A 23064-nucleotide genomic window follows, 5' to 3' on the forward strand; every position below is an offset into this window, starting at 1 on the left:
AGCCCTGCTGGCAATATCTAACAACTTGCTGCAACGTCTCATCTTTCGCTGTTGCACCTCTGATGGCGTCCAAAGTAAGTGACGATGCTTGCACAAGAAGACACAATGAGGCTGGTACCTCACAACTCGCCTCCCTAGTCACTTCCTGCAGTGGTGCCCGCGACAACGCATCAGCAACAGCAAGATCCTTTCCAGGAACATAAACAAGCTGCGCTTGATAATGTTGCAGTCTCAGTAACAGTCGTTGCAATCTCGGTGATATGGAGTCGAAAGGCTTTTGCGAGAGTCCGACTAGGGGCTTATGGTCTGTCTGTACTTCAACAACCCTACCATAGGTGAAATAGTGAAAATGCTCCGCCGCAAACACGACTGCCAAAAGTTCTTTTTCTATCTGTGAATATCGTTGTTGTGTCTCCGTCAGCGACACTGACGCATAGGCTACAGCGTGGTCATTTTGAAGAAGTACAGCGCCCAATCCATAAGAGCTAGCATCCACTGACAGTGTCACCGGACAGTTCACGTCGAAGTATGACAACACAGGAGCAGTCACCAGAAGTTGCTTGAGGTGTTTAAAACATTGTTGACAATTTTCATCCCAGACCCACTCAACGTCTTTCCGTAGCAGCTGCCTTAGCACACGAGTACTTTCTGACATTTTTGGAACAAATTTAGTGAGGTACGTCACCATTCCGATGAACCGTTGCAGCTGCTGCTTACTTGTCGGCACAGGATAGTCCGTAATGGCCTTCACCTTCTGTGGATCAGGCTCCACGCCTTGCGATGTCAGCACGTGGCCAAGGTACTTAACTCTTTGCACTGCTAGCTGTAGCTTTTCCTTATTAAGCTTCAGGTTTGATTTCCTTGCCACTTCAAGAACCTTTCGAAGCTGTTGGCAATGCTCCCCCCATGTCTCGAGACGCCAGCAGAATGTCGTCAAAATATGGGTGAACGTCTGGAAGCTCAGCAAACAGTTGGTCCACAGACTGCTGAAATGCTTCTGGGGCACAGTTCAACCCATAGGGCATCACCAAGAAGCGATAACGACCGTAGGGCGTAGCAAACGTACATAACCGAGAACTTCCTTCATCCAGCTGCAGGTGGTGAAAGGCGTGTGATGCATCCATGACCGTAAATACTGTAGACCCGTGAAGTCTTGCAAACTGCCTTTCCTGTGTTGGGATCTGGTAATGAGGTCTCTTGATTGCCTCGTTTAACTTCCGAGGATCCAAACATACACGAATGTCTGCATTAGGTTTCGGCACAATTATAAGCGGACTGCACCAGTCAGTAGGCTCTGTCACTCTTGCAATGACACCGTCTCGTTCCATTCTCTCGAGCTCCAACTTGAGCTTCTCCTCTAAGGCCAAAGGCACTTTCCTGGGCGGTGAAATAGACGGCTCCACATCTTCCTTTAGTATGATCTTATGAGTTCCTGGCAGTCGTCCAACACCTTGAAAAACATCTTCATATTCTGCAACAACTTGCTCTGGTGTCTCCCTGATACTCTCATGTCGAGCCACTTCACCTTTAACCTCGCAAACTCTCTTGAGAAGGTTGAACATCTGACATGCTTGAAGACCCAGTATGGGCGACGACGACAAGTCGACGACCAGAAACGTCACAGGGCACGTAAGTCCATTAGCAGTGCAGCTCAAGACTGTCTCTCCGACCACAGGAAGCTGCTCCCCAGAATACGTTGTGACACGGCGTTGAGACCTTCTGACAAGAGGTCTAGGATTCCAAGCTCGGACAATCTCCTTTGAAATCACATTCACCTCGGACCCTGTGTCAAGCTTGAAGTTGAGAAGGTGGCCTTCTACTCTGACGTCTTCTGTCCAGAATGCAGACCCTTCAAGGCTGTTAACAGTCAGGACATCAAGGGACACGAAGTCGCCCAATGTCCCTTGCATATGATCACCCGTGAGAACGTGCAGTTGAGAGTCATGCTTGTTATGACCACGGTTGGGACAGTTTGGAACACAGGCCCTCACTTGATTAGGGTTACGTTGTCCTGCTCTGCAGACTTGCGCGAAGTGGTTCAATTTTCCACACTTTCCACAACGCTGCCCATACGCTGGACAGTTGCGAGGGGGATGAGTCCTGCCACACCTTCCACACGGTTCTGTGTTGCCCTGCTGGGGTTTCGTAGTTAGTCCTCTGCCTAGGCCTCTTCCACGCCAGTGTTTGTAGACTCCTTTCTTTTGACCTGTCATATACAGTTCATCAACGTGACCCTCCTGGACGGTGACTGCTTGAGAGTGACTCTTTGAAAGTTCCGCGCTCTTGCACTGAAGAACGACGCTTTGTAGTGTAATGGCGGCATCACGTAGCAAACGCTCTCGAAGGGCGTTATCCTTTATGCCAAGAATAAGACGGTCCTTGACCAGGGTGTCGAACCGAAACGTTTTTCGTTCCGGTTTTCGTTCCGGTTACATCATAAACGATCCGGTACCGGTTCTGCTCCGGAGCAAGAAAATAACGGTTAATACCGGTTTTTAACCGGTTCCGCTTCTGCTGGGAATATTCATCCCCACAAAAAAATAATAATCATCAAAGTTACAAAATCTAAACCTGTTTATTCCGCATACATGGTATTTAATATTAATAGACAGCTGTGAAATTGGTAGCTCCTGGTTCCTGTAGGTTACTGTCTGTTCAAATGGGCTCTCTCCTTTCTTGAAGCGCATGCTACAAATGGACTTGTTTGTCGTGATGTCATACGTAAAGTACTTTCTTGCTGGGTTGGAGCGATTGCGTCCCATCCGAATGTCTGTTGCTAATGTCTAGCCAGCAAGCACCACCGCACGAGTACGACGCAAATCGAGGAACACCTTCACTCACAAACGCGCTCGACGGCTCCGTTTCATTTTCTTCGTGTCCTGTCCACAAAAGAGTTACCACTTTGCACGGGCTTGCCCTCGCGTATACGTAAATGTATTCAACTTAGCTGCTCTCAAACAAGGGACGCGTTGCGCGACATTACCGATAAAGAAGCCGTTATGCAGCCCCCTTGGGTCGCTGTTTAGTTGAGGAGAGTTTGGGGGGATCAAATGAAAACGAACACTACGGCACATTGCTAGAGAGTCACATGTACCTCGAAGTCTGTGTGTACCTCGAAGTCCATTACAAAGGCAGCCTAAGGGTCATGCTATACCGACATACGTTCCACCGTAACCGTAACCCTCGTATAGTATCCATGACATGACTTCAGAGCACACGACGTCTGTTTCATTCGCCTACCCGTAGTCCAAACCGGCGAAGTTTTTTCTTGGACCGAAAACCGTTAAATATATTTTTCGGTTTCCCTCCTGAGCGAAAAAAACGTATACGGTTTCGATTCCGTTCCGGTTCGCACCAAAATAGCGGTTTTTTTCGGTTTTCGGTTCCGGTTCGCTCCGACACCCTGTCCTTGACATTGCGCTCGTACGCCGGCCCAAACTCGCAAAGCTCCGCTTGCAGCTTGACTTCCTGAAGGAATTGATCAAATGGCTGTCCAGGCTTCTGACACAAGTTATTAAACACGAACGACGCATGCGTGAGATTCCTGTACGCCCTGAAGTACTTGTCTAATGCGTCCCAAACGCTCTTCATCGTCCTCGCCTTTTCTTGAGCTTTGCCACCGGCCTCTGTTGTATCCTCATTTGGGAACTCCAACGTGCGATAAACACTGTTAAGTTCTTTTCCTCCCACATGAAGCAGAAGAGATAGCCGTGTTTCGTCATCTTCCTTGTGGTATTTTAGTGCACGTTCATACGTCTCGTACTCGCGGCGCCACTCCGACCATGCTTCAGCAGGGTTCGACGTGGTTTCAAAGGGACACAACCACCAATGTCCTGAGGACGTCCTGAAATGGTCAGAATATCTTTGTCGGAATGTGACGTAAATAGGATGTCTTGTGGATGTCTATTTGCGATGTCCGTTGGGACAATAAAACCGTACATCCTGTAGATATCCTGCAGTCATCCTGTGGCTCATGTCTCATGTCAAACCAGAAGTTGCGATTGAAATCATGTGGTATGAATTCCCAAAGTATGTGGTGGGTGTAATTCTCTCCTGACTTGCATGCCACATTAATAATACAATGTACGTATTGTATAGCAAAAAGGCAAAACAGCTAAGCTCTATTGACATGCTACACGAATATTTTAATAATTAGCCCAAGACTCATTTTGTTTCTGATTACTTGATTTAATGTTTTTTGTGGATCTCATGGATGATTCATTCTTAACTGGCATGAAGCATGGAGTCTTGCCTCAATCTGATCTCACTAATGAATGATTTCACACTAATTGTGTGTCGTCCCAAACAGCACAGAACACAAAAGGATATGTACAACAGCATGTTAAAATGGTTAATGTCAAGTGCCACTGTGGTTGCACAGTCCTTTGGCAAATTTCACTGCAAGATTTGTGCAAAAACGTCTGAGCAGACAAGTCGAAGTTACACGGGGATTGAAGCATTTCCCGTCACTCACTCTTGGCGTATTGTGTGTGACGAGACAAAACAGTAGACGTCATAAGACTCTTCAGCGCGGTTAGAGAGCGCGGATATCAAGTCACTTCAATTTCCCACTACCTTAGAGGGAATTCAAATACTGCAGTTATTGCCCTTTGTTTGGTTTCTGTGTCTTCAACACACTATTTAGGAAATTGTCCAAAGTGTGCAAATAATTCATGCTCAAAGATAAAAATAAATAAATAAAATAATAAAACATAAATTAATTAACTAAATAATAAAACAAATAAGTAAAATAATAAAATAAATATATACCAAAAGTTTACAAAGTTGTGCAGACAACTCCAAATACCTGAGTATTGCAAAAACTGATTGTGCAATACGATAGTTCCTGGCTTTAGTTACGTTGCGAGACGTGAGCTTTCCCGGTCCTTCAAACCGAAACTTAACTATAGCCACAGTGCTCTCATCGTCACATGCGACCAAGCGGCATCGGCATCAACTCGGAGTCGGTTTTGAACTTGGAAACTTCTGTTGGCGTAGCGTCTACGCAGCCTGGTGAATTGTGTTTCCTCCTGTCCTTCAACTCTTCCGAACGTATAAAAATGTGAACGTCTTTTCATCTGTGTAGTGAGGTGCTTCCTTGTGCATTTTGTTCCTGAAGCTTTGCAGAACCTCTATTACGGCAAAGGGGAAGCGGCGTGTGTAGAACACAAGTCGCAAGTTCCGAACCGGCTGGTATAGTGATGACCAGATATTTATCTATAGTTATCTGAACTGCATTGATGATGTGTACTCGTGCTCCACTCGAAGCTCTTAAAATCTCTAGTATTACCAACGTGATCTTGCCATGTTTACCTGATGCAATGATGCATGATATGCCTATGTTCTGTGTAAACACTTAGAAAATACTGATTTGCATCGCATGGTTTCGGTTCGGCTCTAGTGATCCCTGGAACAGAAGCATTGCGGTACTAGTCAACTCTTTCTATCAGTCAGTTTAACTACGTATGCAGAAACATATCAAACTAGGCGTCATATAATTACGTGAGCTTATGTCTGGAGCCTGAAGGTTTCGGGAAATATTTTTTTCCAAATTCGGGGGTGAAAAATCGCAGAAATAACCATATGCTCTAAATTCATGCGAATTCTGGGTAGAAATCTTCCTTTATGCTAAAGTTCAGGATAAATCTGACTCTATTACTCAAACAAACTGTGCAGGTTTCATAGAAATGGTGATGTAATTGCGTTTGCTGCCAAACAAGCTAGTGTGCATCTTTTCAGTTCGTTTTCTTCGGTTTGTTTTTCAGTAAGTTTCGGTGAGGACAATTTTCTTTGTAAAAGAACTAATTTCACCCTAAACAGGCAACCTTCAATATGGATTGTAGATTCGGGGAATTAGCTGGTTAAACCCTTTCAGGCTCTACTCATGTTGATACAGTATATGCAGGAAACATCATCAGACCGCAGGGACACCAACAGTCTTCCGCATAAGAGAGGAAAAGTCTCAATTATGTGTTGTGTTAAGTCAGTGGTAATCTTTTTCTGTAAGTGTGATGAGCTTTTGGAACATTTCCTGCTTTTAGGTTCAAGAGCTTGATTAGCTTGGCGGTAGTGAAGTAAAGCAATCTACACGAAAGATACTCGACTACCTTCTGACGAACTGCGTTGCTGCAGAGTTCAGCTGGGTTGTTCAAAAGGGCAAGCGGAAGTTTGTGTGGCAAACCTGTTTCAGTACAATTGCCTACTTAAACTATGCCTCCAATATTCCTTGGTGGCAGTTACTGTTTATACTACATGTCAGCTCTACCCTGCGATATCTTCATGTTAGGATGCGAGCAATTTTCACATTTTTGGTGTACCAAAGTGCCTGGGCTAGCTCGAATCTATATGCCCTTTATGGTGCTGGTAACTTAATTAACCGCCTTCGTTACTCAGGATACTCACCCACTTAGATGAAACACTAGTTCCTACATCAGCTGCTCATTCCAAGAACTCATGTTAACTTGATACATTGTTAGCTAGCTCATTGCCAGGTGATATACAGATGGGTTTTTTGAGTGGGAGTACAAAATATTCAATAAAATGTTTTGTCACAGTGAACAGGCTTGTGTGATGGAACAGCTTGCATTATAAGATGTATACACAACATACGGGGCAGGGGGGCATACTGCATTAACGTTCTGGAGTGTCCAGAAAAACATCCTGAGATGCCTAGAAAAATATCCTGAAAATGTCATAAAGGACGCCACCAGGATTGCCCAAACCAAGTCCCCGGCTGTTGCAATCGAAGTACGAATGATGTCCAATAGTATGTCATCAGGACAATCCGGGATATCTTACGACATCTGATTGTCCAGTTGATGACATCATATAGACATCCTCAGGATGTGCCTTGGTTGTGTGGGGCGTACCTGCTTCAGGAACGTAGCCATCTTGTCAACCCTACTTGACAGTCAATCCTCGTTGTCAACCGCTCGACCCCACTTCTGACACCATGTCATAGTCCAAAGCGGCAACCGTCACAGCATGAAGGGGCATCTTGATGTGTTTATTATATGAATTGTGTACGAACTACAAGTTCAACAAAACATGTGCACACAGATGTGCAACGACGAGCGACCGACATGCTGGCATGCAGCAGCATGAATGTGTGTCACACACGGGATAGTCTGGCCCGACCGCCAACATCAACCAAGCGGCATAGGGGGCGCCAGTAACATGCACCCAACAAAACAGATACATGACATCCGGTTGCTCCAGGACAATGCCCCTGTGTGTTCTGTGGCTTCTGTTGCCAAGGCTGCACTGAAGGAGTGCGGCTTCGAAGAAATCCACCACCCACCCTGCAGTCCAGACTTGGCACCGAGTGACTACTTCCTGTTCTCAAACCTGAAGAGGGATCTGAGGACAAAAATTTCAAAACGATAGTGAAGTGCAAGAGGCAGTTTTCCAGCATTTTGCGGACAAAACTTGGGTATAAGAATGCTGGTTGAAAGGTGTCAAAAGTGCATCGAAGTTAAGGCTGACTATGTTGAAAAGTGATACACTTTCGTCTCTATGACTATTAAAAGTTGGTCGGGCCGGAAACTTATCTGAACCACCCGTATATATATATAGAGTGTTTCAGTCAAATCCCCGGGCTAAATAATTCGTGAACGGGTGCACCAATCGAAGAACTTTCTTTTTTACAAGTATCTGTCCGATACCACCTACAAGCTGCGCACCGTGTGAGTGAGTGGGGAGCGCTCATTATTTAAATAAAAATTCAAATCAGTTTCGTGAAAAAACAACTTCTAAAGCAGGGCGCTGTCGGCATTAAAATGGGTACTACCCCTTTTGGGACCTTCAGTGGACACCTTTCAGAGAAAAATCTGCCACCGAAGCGGGTCATTTGTTGCAGTAATTAGTTGGTTTCGGTTTACGTATTTTTGTCGCGGCTGGTCGCGGCGAAGCGCAAAAGGACGTAATTCATTGGTGTAATTCATTGATGTAAGGACGTAATTCATTGGTGGATAAGGGAGTGAAAGAGCGTCCTTTTGCGCTTTACCGCGACCAGCCGCGACAAAAATATATAAACCGAAATCAACTAATTACTGCAACAAACGACCGCTTCGTTGGCAGATTTTTCTCTAAAAGGTGTCCACTGAAGATCCCAAAAGGGGTAGTACCCATTTTAATGCCGACAGTGCCCTACTTTAGAAGTTTTGATTTTTATGAAACTCATTTGAATTTTTATTTAAATAATGAGCGCCTCCCACTCATTCACACGGTGCGCAGCTTGTAGGCGGTATCAGATAGATACTTGTAAAAAAGAAAGTTCTTCGATTGGTTCACGCGTTCGCGAATTATTTAGCCCGGGGATTTAACTGAAACACCCGGTATATACACACACAAGGTGGTCCACCAACCATGATAGAAATTCATAGTAAAAAACGTAGGCCCCGGAGAGACATGCGGTCAAGGGACTTTTTTCTGCCAATAACTTTTGCCACAAAAGGAAAGTTAATTTCTTGAATTGAACTCCGAAATTTCCCATGGCAACCTAAAGTTTTCTTTGCGGAAATGGGTTTCCCGTCCCGTGGTCATTTTACTCAGTATAGCACATAGTCCCACTCGTAATGCAATGGCAAATGCCGAAGTATTTTGCCGAAAATCCGTGGAAATCAGCCCTTGGCTTCTCCTCTTTAGACGGCACTGAGCCGTCATATCTTCGCTGATGAGATGATACACGATGAGAGATTTACATGACGATCGAGTTGGGTGACAAAGGCTAAAAGCGGAGCAATACTGAACAGCTACATCTAACTAAGTAACCCACACATGGCCAAAAGAAGAGAGGGTAGAAGTAAGAAAAACAAAAAGACTGGCCGAGAACAGAAGATCGCACTGAGAGAGAAGTGGATGCATAACAGCGTCAAGCTTTTGATGTGCAGTCAACGGCCACAATCCCGAGTCATTGCCGTGGGACATCCTGTTCACTGACAGCAACTTGCAGCTACACAACTTATTTATGAGCAGCAGAATGAATATAATGCTGTGGAAGCCTACAGACAAATGATATCAATATCAAGTTGAAGCCATACATTACACCAGGCTCCACATGGGCTCCCAAGCATTCCTTTTGGCTACATCTCCTGACAGCATTGCTGCGGTGGATGGTGAGTAGTATGTAGGGGTTGGGAGAGAAAACCCATGAGAAACTAGGGCCCCCCGCCACCATCGAATCTGGTTGGTTCGACTATTTTTCCCCGCGCGGCGCGTGTGCGCGAGGGTTGTCCGCGCGCTTATAACATGCATAGACATGCAAAGAAGGGTCATACACAAAAAGTACAAGTTGAAATATATTTATTAATGCCAATTGTAATGCGAATCAAGTTGAAATATATTTATTAAAGCCAATTGTACTGGGAATTGTGCCAACTGTGATGCCAGTCAGGTGAAGGAGAAAAACCTAGCTGAAAAACCTTCACGACCTGTAACAGAAGAAACGCAAGACAGTACATGTAAAGAATATATACTTTTATTAATCTATTCTCCAAATATTTCTTTCAATGTGTCCTCAATAACATTTTTAATTAAATCTTTCATTTCGGACCCTGAAAGAAAACACAAAATTAACATCGTCACATTTCTTACCATACGATAACTCACGTTGGGGCACAACACTGACCTGAAAAAGCGGTTATTGTTATTATTTGAAACCGCACTTGCATTTCAATAATACATACAGTGTGGTGGCGGTGGACTCCAGTAATCTGTAAGTGAATCTAAATTAATATCAACTTATTCATTTCAATAATACATACAATTCACTGGATCGTTCAATTCACTCATTTTATAATAATACATACATTCAGGTGTCGGACTCCAATGATCTGAAAGAGAATCGCATTTATTATTGTAATCGTGTCCTATAACTTTTACTCACATTCAGGGGTTGGCTGCGGTACAGGTGTGTAAGCTGAAAAAGATATTATCAATTAAGAATAACTAAACATACACAACTATATTCCAATAATACATACATACATAACGGGGGAGGCGACTCTGGAGCTGAAACAAGAAATCAAATTTTAACACTTTTTTCATATTCATTATATTTCCTTACTCTCTTCAAATGAAATGGGGCTTGTGGTAAATACTGAAAAAGACAATATTCATGAGAAAACAGAACTACGTTGTGAATCAAAAACTTACTGCTATCGTCGGACACCAGTGTGTAAGCTGAAAAGATACTAACAATTATATTAACTAATCATTCAACCCAGCAAAGTCGTCGGACTCATATATTAACGTCAAATTAAATTCCAATAATACACACATATTGGCGGCGGCGACTCTGGAATTTCTTACATTCTTCAAATAGAGCAGGACTTGGAGTAAATACTGAAAAAGACAACAGTCATGAGGAAAAAGGAACTACATTGTGAAAGAAAAAAAATTTACCTCTATCGTCAGACATTTTTTGGAATATGAGTCAGTCAAGTGAGAAAGAAACTTTTAAACGTGCAGCATTCTCATTATCATACAACCTCCTCTCCACTGTTTCCCATTTATTACCTTTCGGACGAGCCCACCTCCTCATTTTCCCATTCGTTCCCCAGATCAGGAGCTCATGCCCAAAATAATTATGCGGAAACTCTTTTGTCGCTGTTTCGGAAAGGAATGTGAAGAGGAGGAAGTTGAGGAGGAAGATAGGAAATGGTGTCTGAAACAAGAAATTCATGAAGCAAAAGCTGAAGTGATCAGGTGCGTTTTGTCTCACGAACGTCTCCTTAGGGCCAAACGAGAGTCTGCGAAAAGTCAATTTTATCAAATCGACGGCTGGGGAAGCACTGGATGGTAATAAATCTAGTTTTCAACACATCTTATTATCAGTTTCATTTCACCTCTGCGACACAATGTCCGACGTAAGACCGTTTTCTTTCATCCAGCTTGCACGAATTATTATATGTGGACCTTCCATGTCAGGAAAACTTACCTAGTTCGTAACATCCGTTCGTAACATTCCTAGTTCGTAACATATATATGTAAGAGAATAGTTATACATCGTCACAGTCATCACACAGTCTCTTTGCTATTCCAGAACAGCTCAAGAATCTCCTCAGATTAAATAATTTTAATATAAAAGGTGATACAACCTACTACAGTCGACCCGCGTTTATCCGGACTTCATTTGTCCGGATCCCGCACTATCCGGACAAAAAATACAGGGACGGATTCCTTCCCATGTATTTTGCCCTCGTTTATCCGGACTTCAGCTTCCGGACCCGGACGAAGTTTTCAGGGAACCAAAATGACTAATACCCAACAAAAGGCTTCAGTCATCCGGACAAAAATTCCAGGAAGCCGAAGTGACTAATCCTTAAGGCTCTCCACACCTTATCCGGTGATTGTACAGGAGAGAAACTCTGCCTAAATCTGGTCAAGCGAGGTCGAGAACCTTGGTCGTGGCCTCGTTTTGCACTCAATCTAGCAGAGTATTGTTGTGAAGAATTTTTTCCCTTCCCATTTTTCTCACTGTCCAAAAGTAACCCATTGAGCAGCCCGGTCATTTCACACCGGAAGAAGAGGCCGTGCGTACATGTGGAAAATGTCGTCCGCTACGCGTTTGCCCAGCACTCCGAAGCGTCGACGTTTTGGAGTCAGTATGGCCAGTAAAGCTGCCATATGCAAGTGGAAAAGAGACTACCCCCACATGAAAATCCCAGATGTGCAGGACTGGGCCAAGACGACGCTCGGGTTAGATATCCCCAAGTCCACCATGGCAGATATCCTGAGTTCTTCGGACAAGTGGCTGCAGACAGAGAAGGAAAATGCGAACGTCATTCGAGAGCGGGCAGGACGAGAAGGCAAACTTGAAGAGGTGCTAATGGCATGGTTCGGAGACATTTCTGGGCGTGGAATACCGGTCAACGATATGATGTTGGTTGAAAAGGCGAAAGTTTTTGGCGTCAAGCTTGGTAAGTCGTTTTCTTTCATTTGACTTTTATTTGGTTTGTATGTGCCGCAAATTTTAATTCGCAGTTTCGGCTTTCTCAGGTGTACCAGGCTCTTTTCAGTACTCGAAGGGCTGGCTGTACCGATTCAAACGTCGTCACGGTATTCGTCACTATACCAGTCATGGTGAAAGTGGCTCTGTGGATGAAGCTGTTGTGATGTCAGGGAGAGAGAAGATGCGTTGTATCCTGAGCAGTTTCGGCCGTGACGACATCTACAACATGGATGAGACGAGCCTGTTCTTCAGGTTGGGACCCTCTTCAACACTAGCAACTCAGACGGTGCCAGGAAAGAAGAAGTCGAAGGAGCGTATCACAGTCGCTCTGATATGCAACGCATCGGGCACCGATAAAAGGAGGCCGGTCGTTATTGCAAAGTCGATGCGTCCTCGCTGCTTCGGCAAGACGTTTGACCCGTCGATTTACTGTGACTATTATCACAACAAGAAGGCTTGGATGACCACCGCAGTGTTCCAGACGTTGGTCAAAAAGCTGGACTGCACCTCCGGCTCCGTCAGCGACGTGCAGTGTTGGTTCTCGACAACGCAACTTGCCACAGTGCCGTTGGTCTGGAGCTTACGAATTTGGAATTGTGTTTTCTGCCAAAGAACACGACAAGCCACCATCAACCGCTGGATGCAGGGATAATCCGCTCATTCAAGTCGGCGTACCGGAGAGATTTAGTGTCGCATTTTGTTCAGCTTGCTGAAGGAGAGGCAGAATTGACGGTTAACCTACGCGAAGGGATCCGCATGGTGCATCTTGCCTGGTCCAGCGTCTCGGAACCGACTGTCATCAACTGCTGGAACCACACGGGAATCCTGGAGGAACCAACCATAGCTGACCCACTGGATGATGAGGACATTTCCCTTGCTGAGTTGCGCACATTGATGCAGAAACTCGGTGGGATGACAGCAGACGACGACGCGGTTTTGGAGTACATTGACGCTGATCGCAACAGTGACCCCTGCGCTGCTGTTACAGATGACGACATCGTCAATGTCGTCGCTTCTGAGGGTGCCCAAGGGGAATCTGACGATGACAGCGATGATGCGCCTGCTGTGACCGTAGAAAGTGCGCGCGCGGCACTCAGGACCGCATTAGCGTTTTTTGAGCAACAGAACAATATTGTGCAAGTTAATGCCTTGAGCAAAGGTTTGCAAGAACTGAATGCGTCCATTAGGATGAAACAGATGAAGATGGATACTTTTCTGTGTAGTGAGAAATAAAGATGTGCTTTTTTTTATCAGTTCTAATCTTTCAGTTTTTGAGTTTCACTTATCCGGATCCCCCGCTATCCGGACATTTTTGCAGGAAACGGCGGCGTCCGGATAAACGCGGGTCGACTGTACTATGGAGATCCATTTGAACGCACTTATGACTTGATTATAGATAGGGTTTGTGGTTTTCGGCATTTATTTTCAACCCAATTCGGGGGGTGTTTATCGGCATTTATATGGGGGACTATAAATCGGATTTTTTCGGCATCTATATTCCGCCCAAAAAATAAATGCCCGAATACGGCATCTATTTATTTCACATGAAGGAAAGCATTTTTTGCGCGAGAAGTAACAATTCGAATTCGAACAAGTGAATCGATTCATGGCTTCATTAACAATGTCTTTTATTGCCTGTGCCAAACTAGCAAACAAGTAGACTACCTCTTGTTGTAATAGATGCAACCGTGCATCATCATGCTCGCACCTGTCATAGCGGCTCGCTCCTTGCGATTAATTATACGTAGTTTAGAGAACACGCGCTCAGCAGACCACAAAGGTTCTGAATAGTAAGTTCACTAAGAATAGGTGTGTCACTAAGTGCGTGTGCTGCCAAAATGCGGTCACCGATCGCACAACAGAGCTGAGGTCGTCCTCCAATAAGCGCTTAAGCACAACGAAACAAGAGCACAGCCCGAAGATAACGCTCGAGAAATAGTCGACAAAAGGAGATTCCAAGGGGATTTCCCTTTACGGTTCCAGGAATGGCAGCTGTCAGGATACGAGAAATTCGGATTTTTTCGGAATATTCCGAATCTGAAAAAAATCATTCGGGGGGTGTTTTCCGGCATTTTTCGGAAAATGCCGAAAACCACGAACCTTAATTATAGAGAAAGAAGTACTTGTTACAAAAAGAATAACTATTCCACCAGATCATTATGAAACTCCGAAATTACTGCTACATACAATCAATAATCAATTAGAGGGCAAAGCTCTACTCCCATATAGTAATGACACAAAGCTCTGCACTATCAACCCAATTGATGGTGTTATCATTCATCTATCAGAATACCTCTCTAATATGTTGGGTTTTGCACCACTTACAACTTTTGCAAGCAGTACAAGTGGAAACATGCGCCTCAGACTTACACCATTATTCCATCATTTTATAGTTTGTGACATTATTGCGAATCATCGCACTTGGGTGCAAAGAAGTTTCCCATAATAAAATTAGTCCCATACTCTGCAAAGGAAGACAATATCATTCATTACGCTTTCCAAAACATGCAATATTTTAAGCTATTGCATAATGAAACAAATTTCATTTCAATTAAGTTGTGTGACGACTCTGGTCAACCTCTCTACTTCAAAGGTCCAGGCAAAACAGCTCTAGCTCGACACTGCAGACATGTTTCTTAAAGAAATCCCGGAAATCCACTACTGTCATGGACTTGGCCACCTTACACCGTACTCGCGACAAATGTTTCAGAGGGGTAGTGGATTCTTTAAATCATTACGCAAGTTCGCTTTACCACTCCTGTGACGAGCACATCCATACGTTACTAAGACCACGATGAATGAAGCAAAAAACCTGGCTCAAAAACTATCAGATGGACAACATTTGAAAGAAGCCATTAGAAGCAGTGCATCCGAGCTTATGGTGCAAGTCTTAAAAGATTTTGCTGGCGGCGGTGGCAGACGGAGGAAAAGAAGAAAAGACGTCTTTGACAAGCAACCCAATTGGAGTGAGGTATAAATATTTTCGTCAACGCAGGTGTCCGTCTGTCTGATTGAATAGAAAAAGGAGTCGACAAAATGGAAAATAACCGATTAAGTGAAAGCGTTCGCGACACAGGACCGTCCACTTTGAAAAAAAAAAAAAAAAGCCATTAGAAGCAGGGCATCGGCGCCGGAGGTCGCGACACGGGGTTGTCCAATTTGAAGGAAACTATTAGAAACAGCGATTAAGGCGTCGGAGGTCGCGACACATAGTCTTCCACCTTGAAAGAAGAGGCGGAGGCGGGGGGGGGGGGGGGGGGGGGGGAGAGAAAAGTGGAAATAAGTGGCGACAGGTAAATGGTCTGTCAAGTCTGAAAAATAAAACAAGGGGGAGGGTTATATCTGTATTCAGTCCAAACATGTCACTGGTCAACGTAGTCCACACCCAGTCTGAATTGGTTTTGAAGGGGGAGTGTGAGCTTTTTCAAATCCCGCCCACTCAAATTTCTATAGAATAGTGCGAGAAACAATTGTCCTACCCTGTATCAACAATTACAGGCGGTGAATCTCCGATTGAATGGAATATAAGCAACTTATCTGATCTCTATCTTGATGTTTCTAGTATGTACATGAAACTAACTATGCAGATATTGAGAAGCGATGGGAGTGATCCGTATACAAGAACGGCGGATGGTGTAGTCGACGATGTTGTATCCCAACTGAATAACTTGGGAGCTGCAATGTTTAAGTATATTAATGCGTATATCAATCAGTGATTAGTATCATCAAATTGTCTCAATTCCTACCGATGTATGCTTGATACTTTGCTCCACACCAACACGCATCTTCAGAAAACAGTAGATGATTGTGGTATGTATATTTATGATTCAGGTGAACATGCTGCAAATGATCCAAATTCGAATGTTGCTAAAGCACTCATTTCTAGAACAAGGGGTAGCAAACTGTTAGAAGAGGGCGACAACAGCCTTGTGATGCATGAGCACTGTTTCTCGCGCACTCATTCTACCTTTGCTGTTCGCTCCCACAGTAAACCTGTTGTTTCGCACTGCCGCACTGTGCTCTTACTTCTTCAGGTTATGGGCCCAGGGCACCCTGTTCAGAAGCACTGTTCCCTGCTTATCTTCCTCAGTTTTTGCTAATTGAACTACCGCTGCGTCAGCCGTCGTCATCTTACTCCTGTGTTGTTATCGCTTCCTTCCTCTACCTATTAGGCCGCTTTGAAGTGTTAGATATCCGCACCCTCTTCTTCTAAACCGTTCTCCTCAGAACGACGCGCATGTAAGATGGGATCTTACTCAACCAGTGAGACGCCCGAAAGGGCGCCTCTCCTCCTGCTTCGGCTTCCGTTGACATAAGTGTTGAGGCTTCCCCCGCCCCCGTTTACTTCACCGAAGACTCTGTACGTTACAGAGTTGATTCTGATGGAACCAAGGTGATCACTGGTTTCGAGACTTGTCCCTTAACGAAAGTTGCACTGCAACGAGCATGTTAGAAGAGGGCGACAACAGCCTTGTGGCGCATGAGCACTGTTTCTCGTGCACTCATTCTACCTTTGCTGTTCGCTCCCACAGTAAACCTGTTGTTTCACACTGCCGCACTGCGCTCTTACTTCTTCACAAACTATTTGAAGTTGTCATGCGTGTTAATACAGATTTGACAGATCAAATTAAGCTATTATTACCGGGATTGGATGTTAGGGCGTCTGCTGTGCACGCCAGCGACATTCATCGCTTATTGAATGCTCCAGGAAAAACGCATCAACATCAAATCAAGATACACAATGCAGTATTGTCATTACAATACATTCAATTTTGTAGCGCATTCAATTCATAGTACATTCAATTTTGAGCATTTCAATGCGAGTTCAATAACACAAACAATTGATGGACATCGAGAACAACTCTCATACGATTGGGACAATGACCTATGCAGAGGAAGCTATTATGATTTCCTATCTCAATTGAATGATAGAAGCATCGAGCTGTGCATTTGAAGAGAGTAAGGAAATATAATGAATATGAAAAAAGTGTTAAAATCTGATTTCTTGTTTCGGCTCCAGAGTCGCCTCCCCCGTTATGTATGTATTATTGGAATATAGTTGTGTATGTTTAGTTATTATTAATTGATCATATATTTTTCAGCTTACACACCTGTACCGCAGCCAGCCCCTGAATGTGAGTAAAAGTTATAGGACACGATTACAATAATAAATGTGATTCTCTTTCAGATCATTGGAGTCCGACACCTGAATGTATGTATTATTATAAAATGAGTATGGATGTTGATAATGTGACTATCTTTTCAGAATACCCAACGTTGGATCCAGTGAACTGTATGTATTATTGAAATGCAAGTGCCGTTTCATATAATAACAATAACCGCCTTTTCAGGTCAGTGTTGTGCCCAACGTGAGGTATCGTGTGGTAAGGAATGTGACGATGTTAATTTTGTGTTTTCTTTCAGGGTCCGAAATGAAAGACGAATTAAAAATGTTATTGAGGACACATTGAAAGAAATATTTGGAGAATAGATTAATAAAAGTATATATTCTTTACATGTACTGTCTTGCGTTTCTTCTGTTACAGGTCGTGAAGGTTTTTCAGCTAGGTTTTCCTCCTTCACCTGACTGGCATCACAATTGGCACAATTCCCAGCACAATTGGCTTTAATAAATATATTTCAACTTGATTTGCATTACAATTGGCATTAATAAATATATTTCAACTTGTACTTGTTGTGTACGACCTTTCTTTGCATGTCTATGCATGTTATAAGCGCGCGGACAACCCTCGCACACACGCGCCGCGCGGGGAAAAATACGCGAACGAACCAGATTCGATGGTGGCGGGGGTGCCGTAGTTTCTCATGGGTTTTTTCTCCCAACCCCTACATACTACTATGGTGACAAGGGCCTCCTTGAAACAGGGCATGTCCCCATTGGAAGCCCATACAAGTAATGGCTTCTTATGTTAGGTGGTTTGCAGTCCACATCAACAAATTGCAAAACAAATTTCTGGCACGCTACAGTGCGTATGGCAGTTCACTGTTTTCTCCCCTGCAGTGACTGGAGCACATGTAAAGATGCATTGATTTCGTGGAGTGGCTTCACCTAACAGACATAATTTGAATTAAACTGTGCCACTATCCTCCAACATAGCCGAAACTGAGAAGTGTCTGCAATGTGCCCTTTTGTTCCTTCTGATAAGGGTGCAGTCTTCTGCAGTACTCATGTTGTTTCTATGTTGCATTAAAGGAAATTACAGTGTCGAACATGACAACTGTGGCTCTGGGCAGGCTAACTGAATACCAATTATAGTGCTGAAGAGAGCTATGGGCAACGCTGTTACCCGTCAAATGTTCAACATTAGTAAACAGCGTACAGAATAGTTTTGCACGACTCAAGCCTGCCAGCCATGCCTTCCAACTGTAAGGCAGCTGCCACCATTCTAGGCCAAGTAACAAGCTTGATCGCACAAAAACTCAAAGCACAAATTCATTTAGATCACGTTTTGGTTATGCCTTGCACTCATGGCTGAATTCAATGTGTACTAGTCCCATGACCTATTATCGAACAACTGTTTGATTCCAGTGCCCAAAAGTGCCCAGAAAATCCACTTATAACAGCCAAGGTGGCAGCGTATGTATACACTTCGCAAGTAGTGGGTGAGTGCATTAAATGATTCACCTGCCAGCATGCCTTGCTCAGATTCGACGGGCCCAATTGCTCCACGTGCTGGCGGCGTAAGGTAAACAGTGGGGGTATGCCATATGCCTCATGCGTTTCCATTATGTTCACTGGTGCAATGATAAATACTTGCTTGTAATTGTGCCTCTGTATTGTGAGGAAGAATCATCGTCACGTTCATGATCATCTTCTACGTCATTCCCCGCGCCCGCTCGAATTCCGTGCCCAAACATTAAAGTCTCTACACATCCGTCTTTCCTCTTGTCTTCAGCCTAACATTTGGTGGAGGTGCGACTTCACGATCTCCGGACCTCATCAATTTACCGTCGCAGTTTTCAGTTTTTGCTCTGGAGCTGCGCTCAGGACGTTCGATTCCGTCCATGGCTTCCCCCAACATAGCCACCGGCGACGCCCCTTCAACCCAGGCTGGCCCTCCTCAAGCCCCCGCAGCACGTCAGCGGGACCCACCCATATTTTCTGGTACAGGTTCACCAGACATTGACGACTGGTTGGCTGCGTACGAATGGGTGAGCAAATTTAATGCTTGGGGTGACACCTTGAAACTCAACAACGTAGCGTTCTACCTGACAGACCTTGCCACAAGGCCTGGTTTGTCAATCATGAAACCGAAATTGGATCATGGCCTGTATTCCGCTCCCGTGCTGTTGACCTCTTCGGACAAACAGCGCTCCGAAAATCTGACGCCGAACGGAAGTTGTCCCAGAGGATTCAGTTGGTGGATGAAACGTTCACATCGTACATCGAGGATGTCCTTTATTTGTGCAACCGTGCAGATACGACCATGTCAGAAGCGGTGAAGATAAAACATATCATGAAAGGTATTGCACCTGATGCGTTTCATCTGCTTGTGCTTAGAGAGCCTTCTACTGTCGAGGACGTTGTTGCCGCATGTCAACAACTGCAAGAGGCGAAAACTCTCAGAGTTTCTCCCCCGTCGCTACCATTTACTCCGGCCATTCCTCTCGATACTTCACATGCTGATGCCCTTCGTGCACTCATTCGACAGGTCGTGCAGGAAGAAATCACACTACTGAGCTCAACGTGTCAACGCCGTCCACCCTCGTCCGACAGCCTGCTCGCGCTTGTCCAACAGGAAGTTTCCGCAGCGTTCCGTGCGAGTGCAACACCAGTACCGCAAACGCAGAGCCTGATGTCGTTATCTGCCAATGCGGAGGCGATACACACACTCGCCCACATACGACCCTTCTCCCGCAGACATACTGCACCTACGCCGATGTGGTGCGCACCACTCCCGTGTATGAGGCCCCAGTGTCGGAATACGAAGCTGTGGCGCCTGTAACGGCTTTATATAACCTCCTCCGTAAACGGCAGATACCGTCTTTTCTCACGTCTTCAGCCTAACAGTATGCAATAAGGGCCGGGATAAGTCAACTTATCTCCTTTTTACTATTTTTGCTGCAATGACATCTGCATACCAGTATGCACCTGCCAAAGCAAATTTATGACCCTATTCCAATTTATTGGTCCGCTGCAGGATGGTAAGAAACGGGAAATGCATGTGTGTCAATGGAACGCACAATCAGGTCAGGGCCCTTTTCTCGGTTTTGGATTTGTCGACCTATCCCCTTATTGCGTACAGAGATCCAGTTGTATGCGTACCTCACCACATTTGGGTAGAGTGTCACTATTTTTTACTTCGAAGACACGCACGGCTGCCTTGGTGGTGGAAGGGCGTAATTAACCATCAGTACAGGCAGGTGACAGTCGCACAAGTTCCTCCCAAGTCCCAAATTATCTGCAGCTGCCACATCACTCCAAATGGCATTCTATGGCAAGTAAAGTCATTCTCGAAGGCAACAGAATGCAAAAACTGGATTTTATATTTTATGCTGCCGAAACTGAATGACATCCTACCAGTAACGTTTCTTATGCATGCTGCATTGCCATCACAAGGATCGACCTTGCCTCTACAAAACAAAGGCAGACATTACAACAGCTGAATGTCTCAAAACCTTTGCCAGTGACACTCCAAGGCTGTACGGAGAGAATGTTGCATGATTTAACGTGCATCAGCTAGCGCGCCTTGCAAAAAGTGCATGTACGCTTGGGTCATGTGGGTAACTTCTATGTTGCCCTTTGAAGGCAGCAATAGTTTAGTGACATGGCCAAAATTTATTCCACTTAGTGGCCGGTTAGAGGCTGATGCACACAAACTTCTAGGAATTAAAAAGGAAAACACTGGCTGTTCTGCTGGAGTTAAGCCAACTGTATTTCAATGGGAAAATCAAAGAATATCAAAATCATGCTTACCAACCAGAAAATACTATGTCTCATTTCTCACACAAACCCCCACCACAAAGTTTTGATACCTCCCTAATTCCGTTTTCCCCAATGTGGCAGGTCTCCGTATTTGTCTGATGTGGATATAGAACTACCAGCGCTAGAGCACAAATCTTGTGGACTGTAACAAGTCAAATTCTTGTTTTAACTCACTCGATTGTTACTATAAAGCTGTTACAACTGCTCATATGTGAGAACAAGAGAGAAACTGATGTTCTGAGGCTGGAACAACATCATCTTACATGCTCATATGTGCTATGAAAACATTTGTACAAAACAGTGATTTTGTACAGGGAAGTAAAGAAGGATTTACTTCACGGGGGCCAGTGAAAATGCTCCCTGGGGCCTCATGATTTAATGTGCATCCACCAGCTTGACTGGAAATATGAAAATTGCGTAGTGTCTCACGTGTTGTCTCTCGCCTGCTCAGTTCAGCAGTGCATGTTCCACTGCTAATAGTGGAAGCTTGATTTTGTCTCACCAGACGTGCGGTAAAAAATAAGGGCAGCTGCATCAACCCTTCCTTATGTTCGGGTCACCACTTCGAGGAATGGTTGATGCAGTGGCGTCGTCAACAAAACCAGTTGGACAGCCCAAAATTGATGATGATGATGATGATGATGATGACGCAGAGTTTAATGGCGCAAGGGCAGCTGAGGCCTCAGCCCAAAACTTACTAGATCACAAACATGAGGCTCGAGCCCATGGATCAGCATTGGCTTTGTCCTCTACAAGTATCACTACAGACTGATTCTATGCCGGAGCTGCCCTCATTATTTGCCGCACCTCTGGTGAAACAAAATCGACTTTCTACTATCAGCAGTGGAACATGCACTGCCGAACTGAGCAGGTGAGACACAACACAAATTTCCATTTTTCCATTTCCAAATTTCCACAAATGACCAAGTGGGGGAGCTTTCACGTTCTTTTCCTCTCTTTTTTTATATATAAGGTTTTGTTGGCTTCTGGAATGCTTTCCCTTTCGCGATAATTTCGCTCACAGTATAATATGTTATCGATGATTCCGTGGGATGTGGTGTTCAGCACCACCCTGGCTGCTCCACTGTGCGAAGCATTAGAAGCGGATATTCAAAATACATCTTGCTGCAGCGCTCAAGGCTTACACCTGTTCAGCGTGGAGAGCGTGACTCGCGGCACTGCGCTCTTATCTTCGCTTTCTGCATACCATTTGGAAGACGAGCGGCATTCGCATTTCAACAACTGCCGGTCTTCGTACCTCAGCTGTTAACGTGTTGGCTTGCTGAGCCCAAGATCGTGGGCTCCTTCGAGGCCGAGCACGGTAGCAGTGTGGGGGCGGTAAACATTTCTTGCAAGACCCAGGTGGTCAAAATTATCCGCAGACATACCCTGCGGCACGTGCAGCACTTCACCACACAAGCAGGTTGTTTTTGAAGATGACTCAGGTTTTCTTGGCGTATAAGCAATGAAGGCCATGTATGTATGTAGTTTGAGGTTTTTTGGCGCAAGGGCTACTTAAACGAAGGCCAAAACAAGCAGGTTGCACACAGTACATGCATATATCTCCAGATTATATCTACTATATTATTACATCTACTCCAGATTATATTATCATTCAATCTGCACAGTGCATACAATCAATACAATCATCCAGCAGAGACGGCATAGTTCTTCATGTCTATCGTCGACTGTGATGGGGATGTTCAAAAGGATTGCAGTGGAAAGAGTGCACACTTTTCTTATTGGTTGGGTTTTCCTGGTATGGGCAACTGGTTGTTTACTACAAAGAATGGGTTTTGATACATACAGATTTCTAGAGCCCACCCTCAACCTTTCTCCTCACATAAATTGGACCATGGCATGCAATGCTTCTACACCAAGTTCTGTTGCCTTTGCTGCAGTGCTTGTTTCATTTTCTGAACACAATTTTGTTTGGTGTGCTGCCTCCTGCTGCTCAAGTCCTTGCTAGGCTTTCACCTCATTCATAAGTCAACTACGCCTGCTCAAGTCTTCACAGACCTACAGAGAGTGAGTGTTCTACTGATTTATCTTCACGTATTATAACAGAGATTATTCTTTTTTACTTTTTGTTTCTCACTGCGGAGCTTGCCGTTATGATAATATTGAACAATTAATAGGTCATATCGAGGAGAGGGAGCAAGCT

At 44.6% G+C, this 23064-nt stretch overlaps 2 protein-coding genes across 13 annotated transcripts in view; both read right to left on the reverse strand.

Annotated features, from left to right (window-relative positions):
• Window positions 1–869: 869 nt before the first annotated feature.
• Window positions 870–2213, reverse strand: LOC135372070 (uncharacterized protein K02A2.6-like). The gene has a single exon (XM_064605793.1). The coding sequence runs from the start codon at window positions 2211–2213 to the stop codon at window positions 870–872; it is 1344 nt and encodes a 447-aa protein (XP_064461863.1).
• A 7156-nt stretch (window positions 2214–9369) lies between these two features.
• Window positions 9370–23064, reverse strand: part of LOC135372181 (uncharacterized) — a 51457-nt gene continuing 37762 nt past the window's right edge. For 4 of the 12 annotated variants that reach the window (XM_064605873.1, XM_064605872.1, XM_064605869.1 and 1 more), the window contains 7 exons: window positions 10156–10182; window positions 10067–10099; window positions 9988–10011; window positions 9887–9919; window positions 9810–9833; window positions 9610–9713; window positions 9466–9554 (listed from right to left, as the gene is read on the reverse strand). In XM_064605873.1, coding sequence (XP_064461943.1) covers window positions 9530–9554; window positions 9610–9713; window positions 9810–9833; window positions 9887–9919; window positions 9988–10011; window positions 10067–10099; window positions 10156–10182 — 270 coding nt within the window. In that variant the 3' untranslated portion in view covers window positions 9466–9529. Of the gene's footprint in view, window positions 9714–9809; window positions 9834–9886; window positions 9920–9983; window positions 10100–10155; window positions 10183–10279; window positions 10345–23064 lie in introns of those variants that run through there. The other 8 variants (XR_010415856.1, XR_010415855.1, XR_010415857.1 and 5 more) reach the window with 6 other exon arrangements.

This window comes from Ornithodoros turicata, unplaced genomic scaffold (assembly GCF_037126465.1).
Source record: "Ornithodoros turicata isolate Travis unplaced genomic scaffold, ASM3712646v1 Chromosome13, whole genome shotgun sequence".
Lineage (NCBI taxonomy): Eukaryota > Metazoa > Arthropoda > Arachnida > Ixodida > Argasidae > Ornithodoros > Ornithodoros turicata.